The 10,100-nt window shown below is 35.1% G+C and overlaps 1 protein-coding gene across 1 annotated transcript; it reads left to right on the top strand.

Moving 5' to 3' along the window:
- Positions 1-3,791: 3,791 nt before the first annotated feature.
- On the top strand, positions 3,792-4,570 carry LOC137727752 (LOB domain-containing protein 38-like). The gene is made up of 2 exons (XM_068466570.1): positions 3,792-3,975; positions 4,206-4,570. Exons 1-2 carry the CDS (start codon positions 3,792-3,794, stop codon positions 4,568-4,570), a joined length of 549 nt encoding a protein of 182 aa, XP_068322671.1.
- The last annotated feature ends 5,530 nt before the right edge of the window (positions 4,571-10,100 follow it).

The raw sequence follows: 10,100 nt of genomic DNA, 5'->3' as shown, positions 1-10,100 counted from the left end.
TTTTGGAATAGCTTCAATTGGAAATGGAAACATCCAATACATCCTTCTAATCCAGTGAATCCTCTTTTTGGCTTTGTATGTACGGCCAAGTGATGAGAGATTTTTTAGTGTGCTCGGAATATTTAATAGAACCCATGTCATGATACAATTAGCGGGACATTTGGAGGAAAAAAAAAAAAACTTTTCTCCAATTGTATAATGACATGCGTTGTTCCGTCCTATGTTCCGAGCACAATAAATCCCTCGAAGTGATGTCCCATCTTTTACTCTGACTGTTCTAAAAATCCCCGACTAGCACCTAGGCGCTACCGCCCCGATTAATGATTAGACGTTTGAAAATTAAAAAATGGCACCTAGAGCTACTAAGGTGCCCACCTAGACCGCCTAACCCGCCTAGGTTGCGACTCACTTAAACATAAAATAGATAACTTTCATTTTGCATTTTATTTTTTTCAATAAATTGTAAGAGACTTGACTTGTTGAATACTTAAATGAATACACATTATATGTTTATTTCCTATATTTTCATTATGTTCCAATAGCTCATAATATATATGTCATTCTATGGTGAAATTATATATATTTTAAGTATAAATAGACACTTGTTTACACAAAATATAATAGATTTAATTAAATCCGTCTAGTCCGCCTAGGCCCCGCTTAGGCGCTAGGCCTTATCCCGCCGCTCGACTAGCGTCTAGCGTTTTTTAGAACCCTATTTATTCTATATGACCTAATTAATAGTATATGCTAGCTTAGTCCATAGTGACGCGATCGAGTGGCCTTGCATTCGGAAGCATACAATCCAAATTAAAGTGAGTTGTGAAAAGTTAATTGTATTGGATTCCCATTCTCCACAAACTTCATTTTGTTAATTAACAATAAATTAAATATACTTTATGTAGCATTAGATTATTAATTGTGTTCCTAATAAGATAAAGATGCCACGTACCCGAGTCGCGGCTATAACTTCAATGCTTTTACTTTATCCATTTCGTCATCTTTATCATTAGTCCCATGCGTGCCACTTTCTTCGCAACTTCTGCGCCTTGTAAATATAGCCACTCACTCACTTAACTCTTCAAGTGAAAATAACTTGTTCATCTAATAAAACACATATATGATTATGTATAATAACTTAATAAGGTTCTCCCTAACATATTGTATGGCATCTTAGGCTATCAAATTACTGATTAATATGGATAATTGGTTGCGTAAAGTCTAATTTTACTGCATGTTTACTTTAGAATTAGCGTTGGAATTATTCTAATTTCTAACTTACGGAATTAACATGTTGGTTCCTTAATACAATTCATAATCTAATACACATTCCTTTCTCTCCACATTCTTGACTTCCTCATTTTATAAATTTCGACCATTTCCAAATAAGTAATGATGTATGAAGAAGGAAAATTCCTCAAATTAATTTTGTATGTAATTCTTTGAACATCTTTCTTAAATTTAATCAAAATAATTCAATGTGAATCATTTATTTATATTGGTTAAGTACAATTGGTGACACCCTTTTGACATGTAAGGGATTATTATTCTTTGAAAAAGGGAAGGAAGAAAGTTGGGGATTCTTCTACCATTATATGGAAAAGCAATAATGGATGGTTGCTATTATACAAAATTGGTTTCCCTAAAGAATGGAATACACATTTACGCCCCACTTAATTGGCTGTTAAATCCAATCCAGCTAGACTCCCCACTCCCTTGTATGTTCTAAATAATGCTTAATTAGAGATGGTAATCATCCTAGCAGCACTAAACATATTTTGGTCTTGCGTGCAAGAGTTCCACGAGTAGTACAAGCTATATAGTACAGCCAGAAGCAAATAGAAATAGAAAGAAACAGAAAAAGAATCTAGTCACAGATCTTAGATAATATCCATGCAGAGGTATATCTATCGTACGGTGGAGGAACGAAATTATGCGAACCACACCGTTGGGCGGAGACATGCAGCCGTCCCTCACCAAGTTCCTTGGAACCCAACCCATAAACCCTCGATTACACAGTCGAATCAACCACGCACTCAACTTTACCTCCTATAACTTAACCCTAGTTAATCAAATCAAATGCTGGTTAATATTAATAATTGCCTACAACCAGTAATAACTCGAGCGATTTTGACATCCCTCTTTTTGAACTATCCTGCATTCAAAACCATTCATTTTTCACCCCTTTTTTACACTGATGGAAGGAGTATTTTTTTATAGGCTTTTTAGCCAAAATGGTTCCTGAGATTTGTATAACACATCACTTTGGTCTCTGAGATTGTCCACCATCCATTATTTTGGTCATTCCATTAAAAACTCCGTTAAGTGTTCTGGAGCTCTTGGCCAAAAGTTTGGGCAATTTTCAAAACTTCATAACTCAATCGTTTCTTAATCAAATTCGACCCATGATATATCAAAATGAAGATAGGAAAGTGTAAAACAAGATTATACCTATTTGGAAGCCCAATGGTTGCCTGAGATGGCCAGAAAATAGCCTGATAGATGACTGGTCCACGGAAAACTGGAAAACCCGCCGGAAACTGGGTAAACTTTAAACATTCATAACTTCTTCAATACTCAACGAAATTGAGCGATTAAAAAACAAAAATTATACTTCTCGATGAGAATAAGAGAATGGTACCTTTATTGATGTCTAAATCGCCATATTTTGTCTGAAAACGGCTCAAAAGTGGCTATCTTGGTCTCGAGTTAGCCAATTTTGAGCCCTTTTTCGGCCAAACCACGGATAATTAGCCATCAAGAAAGGTACCATTCTCTTTTTCTCATTAAGAAGTGTGATTTGTGTTTTTGAATCACTCAATTTCCTTGAGTATTAAAGAAGTTATGAACGTTTAAAGTTTACCCAGTTTCCGGCGAGTTTTCTAGTTTTCCCGCGGACCAGTCACCTTTCAGGCTATTTTCCAGCCATCTCCGGCAACCATTGGGCTTCCAAATAGGTATAATCTTGTTCTACACCTTCCTATCTTCATTTTGATATATTATGGGTCGAATTTGGTTAAGAAACGATTGAGTTACGAAGCTTTGAAAATTGCCCAAACTTTCGGCCAAGAGTTCCGGGACACTTAATGGAGTTTTTAACAGAATGACCAAAATAATGGATGGTGGACAATCTCAGGGACCAAAGTGATGTTTTATGCAAATCTCAGAGACCATTTTGACTAAAAAGCCTTTTTTATAATGTAGGTACGTACAGGTAAAAATAGTAATGTCAAAATCCTTATGGAAGGAGTATTAGAAACACTAATCTAGCAGTTAATTTGGATCATACGTTCAAATAGAATAGTTAATCATTGAACACTAATTGTAATATCTAAACTATATGCTCATAAATTATGAACAATTATATATTCATGTAATATATATTGACATATGTTTTTAGATTGTTAATATAAACAAATCACAAACCTATATAATCCCAATATTTACATAAAATACTTTAATTAATGTGTTGACGTTGTAAATTTATATCAACAAATTATTAATCTAATGATATTCTTCTTTAGTTAATGAATGTCCTACTACCTCCCCTTTTTCTTTTTCTTTTTTTAAAGCTATGATATTGTATACGCGACCTGATAACATTTCCCACTCTCACTCACTATATATACAAGTCATGATGCCAATTATAACACCCTCCCACATTTCCAATATAAATTAAACGCAGGCGAGTCCTGCATGTGGGTTAGATCATCTAGTCCTGCTGTTGTTGTCGTCGACGTCGTCGTCCAAGATCAGAATTCGATCTGTTACTATATATTAATGCGTGAAGAATGAGTTGCAATGGATGCCGAGTTCTAAGAAAGGGTTGCAGTGATAACTGCATGCTTAGGCAATGCCTACAATGGATGGAAGACCCCCAAGCTCAAGCCCACGCCACCGTTTTTGTGGCCAAGTTCTTTGGCCGCGCCGGCCTCTTCTCCTTCATCAACGGCGTCTCTGAGTCCCAACGACCCGGTATATATAAAGTTTTCCCTTATCAAATCAAAATCGAAGTATGTGCATACAAACGTTCACACTGGAATACGTTGTTTTTGCATGATGATCAATCAAGCATGCAAAAATATTTAAGTATGCAGTGGACGTCTGATTTAAACGTTCATATGTGTGTGCGCGCGCGCGCGCGTGTGTGTGCAAATTATAAAGATATCTACAATCTCTGATGAGAACAGGTTTTCTTGGTTTAGCTTTGTTTCAGTCGTTATTATTTGAGGCGGTGGGGCGGACTATAAATCCTGTAAATGGGGCAACAGGGCTTCTTTTGAGTGGGAAGTGGGAGGTGTGCCAGGCGGCGATAGAGACGGTGTTACGTGGCGGCGCGTTGGAGCCACTTCCCGAGTATAGTCGTGACAACCATTATGTTCGTGAACATCAGGTTCGAGTAGAACAACGGCAATCCACCAAGAAGAAGAGGCCTAATTTTGCTGTCGATGATGACGTGGCTAATTTCCAACCGCCCGATCTCAATCTTTGCTTGACATCTGCAGCTGGGTTGACGTCGAGGACGAAACGGAGGGATTGTAGAGCGGCAACGCCGTCCGTTGAAGACTAGGAAACGACGACGTTGGGGAGTTCTTCATCAGAGAACAAATGTACTGCTGGTAATTTAGAGAGAACAAAGCTTCTGAGGTTATTCATTTGAAACCTTGTTCTCCTCCGTTTTGTTGTTGCCGAGTAAATAATCCGTGGGGAAGAAAATATTTCCACAAATTATTAAATAATCTTTGGTTGTATAAGCATATAAGGCACTCTTGCATTGCGTTGATTTTTGACCTTTTACTATAGATTTGAATCATTTGATCTGAAGTTTTTTTTTTTTTTTTTTTTTTAAGGATTAATTATCTTAAACCTCCAATCTTTTAGTGTTATTCTAAATTAGTCTCAACTTTTTTAAACATTCCAAACAAGTACCTAACATATTGTCATATCCATTAAGTTTCAGTTAAATTTTCAGTTAAATGTATATGTGACAATAATAGATCCCACTTATTTGCTTACTGACCCTATAATAATAATAATAATAATAATAATAATAATAATAATAATAATAATAATAATAATAATAATAATAATAATAATAATAATAATAATAATAATAATAATAATAATAATAATAATAATAATAATAATAATAATAATAATAATAATAATAATAATAATAATAATAATAATAATAATAATAATAATAATAATAATAATAATAATAATAATAATAATAATAATAATAATAATAATAATAATAATAATAATAATAATAATAATAATAATAATAATAATAATAATAATAATAATAATAATAATAATAATAATAATAATAATAATAATAATAATAATAATAATAATAATAATAATAATAATAATAATAATAATAATAATAATAATAATAATAATAATAATAATAATAATAATAATAATAATAATAATAATAATAATAATAATAATAATAATAATAATAATAATAATAATAATAATAATAATAATAATAATAATAATAATAATAATAATAATAATAATAATAATAATAATATCTTCTAAAAAGCATGAAGATGGAAAAAAATCACAAATAAAATGAAATATAAAAATGAAGAACGGGAAAGTCCTAACAAAGAAGAGGGTGAAGAATTCAAATAGGGTCTCCAAGAGCTTATTTCTGCTCATGTGATTTCCTCATTCACCAATTTTTAGCTAGTAAAGCTTCAAGTTCTTCTTGTGGGGAATGAAGATGGTGGTGACCGTATCATGGCAATCCATACTATTTAAACAACCTCCATGACCTTCTTCTCGATGTTGGCGGCTTGAGTTATAAGGTGGAGTTCTTGGTTGTGCATTGGGTTTGGAGGTGATGGCCTAAAGGGGGTGGTGGTGACCGTCACTTGATGGAGGTCATGCTTCCATGACTTTCTATTGATGTTGGAGACAAATTATGCCCTAGTTAATTTGATAGAAAGTTAATTGGGGCTTAAACGGATGTAACATTTTCAATTAGTTTGGTACTTGTTTGAAATGTTTGAAAAAGTTGAGACTAATTTGGAATAATACTAAAAAAATTAGGAGTTTTTTAAGTACTTAATTACTTTTACCGTGCATATTTTGTTTTAGGAAATCAATGTGCAAATTGAATATTCAGAGGCCATGACTGAAGATGTAATACATGCATGGACCACATTTTGAATCTCTGTGATTGGCACAATGTGCAAGGGTTGTCTAAATTTTGATGATGGTAAGTTTAAATTAATTAAGTAGGGGGGGGACATATGGACGAGTGGACTATTACTGCTGTTGGCCTTTGATTAGCTTCAAGAGGCGCATTTACACTTTTATAGACATGCATGTATTGTGAAGAAAAGTGTATACATACATACATACATACATACATACATATAAATATATATATATATATATAAATATAATATAAATGTATTGAACAAACAATTTTATGTAATCTAGTGATTCCAAAATAATCAGGCATACGCTTGCTTGCGAACGTAGTGTTACAAGTTCATTAGAGTGTAGCAAACATGGGAATTCTCAACCAATATGTGTATCGTATTATAATATAGAAGTAGTACAAAATATGGAAATTCTTGACAATATATATATATATATATGTATGTATATGTATATCGTATTATACTATACAAGTAGTACACCGTAAGGGAATTCTTGTTGTAAAGCTCAATATAGCGTTTGGTGTTTATACATGCAAGTCTTAAACGTCAAAATCAGAAGAATAATCTTAGGAGACGAGTTTGGTTGATGTAACTTTGCTCTCTTATAGCTAGAAATGCTTTCTTACTTAGTCTAGTTCTCTTACCCCATGTATAATGTAGGAGGCATATTTTCGATATAGAAAAAAGAAACAGTTGATTACTCGGAGTCTCGGATTGGTTCTCGTCTCTTTGCTCAAAACGATTTGTGAGTTCGGTTGAAGTGTTCATCAATTGGACGAGACGCGGAATGTAACGCATCTGAGTTGGGTAGAGATGGTCATAGTCTTTGTCACCTTGACGTGGCAATAGAAACTAACGTATGAAAATCTACATGATTAAGGTATTGGTCTAGTGGCATGTTGGTGGACGGCATGACAGCACTCATATGGCTCATTTTATGGTTGTGGTTAGTCATCCAAGACTGAAAATCCAACCCACTTCCCTTCATTGTAGACTTGTTAGAGCAACTCCAGCGTTGGAGCCCTCCCCCCTGGCAATACACTATTCAATCCACCTAATGAACAGTAACTGCCCTTAATGAACAGTAAGTAGCCCTGGCAATAGAATTTGCATCTCCACCGTTACACTTCAATAGCCCTGGCAATAGGCAATAAAATATTAGTATATTTTTTTTTATAAAATAATACAAAATAATTTTAATTGTAATATCGGATAAGATTTTTAATCGTTCTCGTTGCGCCACGTGTCATTATCCGAAGTATTATTAAATAATACAAAATAATACAATTATTGGTGATGGATTGCTGATAAGATTATTAACCAATCACGTCGCGCCACGTGTCATAATCGGTTCACAATCTTTGAGGATAGATTTCCATCAGATTTTTAACGAATGACGGCATGCCACGTGTCATAATCTATTCACAATCTTTGAGGATAGATTTCCATCAGATTTGTAACGAATGACGGCATGCCACGTGGCATTATGCAGAACCTAATCCTTTCTGAATCCTCTATATAATCCACCATCCATCCTCACAAATCTCACACCAAAATTCTCAAGATCTCTATCATTATTCATAGTTTCTGCTTCCTTATTCACAAAAATCTGTATCATTATTCATAGTTTTTGTTTCTTTCTTTCAATGTCTTCTTCTTCTTCCTCAAGGATGATGTGGGAATACAATCAGGAAGAGGAAGAATTGTTTAACGAATCTGAAGCAATCTTCAATCACCAGGGGGTCAGAAATGAGAGGGAAGAGGATGAGGAGCGTCAAATGAGAAATGACGAAGTAAGAAGGGGCAAAGCCTCACATTCCCGTCGAGTCATCCAAGCTGCGGCTCAGATCTGCAGGCCCAGCCGTTCCGGAAACCTTGATAGAAGTAGGCAACGACGAGGTATGGAACTCTTGGATGATTATTTTGTTCCTAATAGTGCATTCCCTGATACGTACTTTAGACGTCGTTTTAGAATGGAACGACATTTGTTCAACAAAATCATGATTGCTGTTTGCAACCATGATTCTTATTTTGTGCAAAAAAAAGATGCTTTTGGTGCTATGGGTCTACTGCCTGAGCAAAAAATTACTGCTGCCTTGCGGATGCTTGCATATGGAGCATCTGCAGACCAAGTGGATGAGATAAGGAGGATGGGGAAATCAACCATTCTTGAGTCCCTGATGAGGTTTTGCAGAGCAATCGAATCTATCTACACCGCTGAGTACCTCCGCAAACCTACACACATGGACTTGGAGCGGCTGTTGAAGAAGGCGGAGATGCGTGGCTTTCCTGGGATGATTGGAAGCATTGATTGTATGCACTGGACGTGGAAAAACTGTCCAAGTGCATGGCAAGGCGCTTACGGGGACAGAAAATGAGCAAAAAGTATCATTCTTGAGGCGGTGGCATCTTTTGATACATGGATTTGGCACGCCTTTTTCGGGGTCCCGGGAGCTCAAAATGACATCAACGTCCCTGCCCAATCCCCAGTGTTCAACAATGTCCTGCAAGGAAAGGCACCAAAAGTTACGTATGAGGTCAATGGACGTATGTACGACGGGCCATACTACCTAGCTAACGGCATCTACCCGCGCTGGTCAACATTTGTCAAAACAATGCCACGTTCGCGGAGTGCAAAAGAAAAACACTTTGCAAGCTGTCAAGAGGGGTGCAAGAAGGATGTGGAGCGTTGTTTCGGTATCCTCCAAGCTCGCTGGGCGATCGTCAAGGGTGCTGCCAGATTGTTTGATGTAGAGTCGCTTCGTTCCATCATGATGACGTGCATCATTCTTCACAACATGATTGTGGAAGATGAGTACGATTATGAAGCTGTTGATGAATATGAGCCAGACCCGATGAACAATTCAAGAACACGTATATATTGTGCTCATGACGCCACCGATGAGCCCGTGCAACATGAGCCATTACAAAGGGATGGACGTTACAATGAAAGGCTCATTCAACGATATACTGCATTTCAAATGCCAGACATGCACAATGCCCGACAAATTGACTTGATAGAGCACCAGTGGGCATTGAAACAAGCTGAAGATAATTAAGTTCATTTAGTGTGTTTTTTTGAATTTGGTATGTTTATGTTATTTTATTTGGTGTGTTTTATTATTTGGTATGTTTATGTAATTTTTTTATGTTTATGTTTATATAATTCTTAGTATATGTAATTCTTAGTATGTTTATGTTTATGTTTATGTAATTTTTTTATGTTTATGTTTATGTAATTCTTAGTATATGTAATTCTTAGTATGTTTATGTTTATGTTTATGTATTTTTTTTTATGTTTATGTTTATGTAATTCTTAGTATATGTAATTTTTTTATGTTTATGTTTGTGTAAAGGACTTTTAATTAGAACGATGGACTTTTAATTATTTTATAAGGACTTTTAATTAGAACAATGGACTTTTAATAAATAACTTACCAAATTAATTTGAATCAATATTCAAGAAATTGGAAACAACATAAATAATACAAACAATAAATAATAAATTACAACCCAAAGTGATTGGAAAATTATGGGCTCCGATTACAAAAAGTACTCTATTCATCATCACTTAACCAATTTGTGGTGCTAGGATGATCTTCTCTTGCGGTGCTAGAACCACCTTGGCTTGCTATTGCTTCTCTTGCACGCCTCCTTCGCACAACGTCCGCTTTCTCTGACTTCCAAAAAAATTTAGAATTTGGAGACTTCCCTTCTAAAGACATGTTCATAATCTCACGATCTTGTTGAGCCCGTCTTTCTTCTCTAACATGTTCCCTTTCTTCCCTAAGTAGCTCTCTTTCTCTCTCATTAGCATAAAATTCTCTCTCAACAGCTGCTTGTTTTGATGCCTCTCTAGCCTTATCAGCCTCATCTTTCGCCAGGTCCCTCGCCAAAATCAATTCACCTTGG

The sequence above is a fragment of the Pyrus communis genome, chromosome 3 (genome assembly GCF_963583255.1).
Source record: "Pyrus communis chromosome 3, drPyrComm1.1, whole genome shotgun sequence".
In the NCBI taxonomy this organism is placed as follows: Eukaryota; Viridiplantae; Streptophyta; class Magnoliopsida; order Rosales; family Rosaceae; genus Pyrus; species Pyrus communis.
Note: the sequence above shows the minus strand (reverse complement) of the source record. Positions and strands in the feature narration are given on the sequence as shown.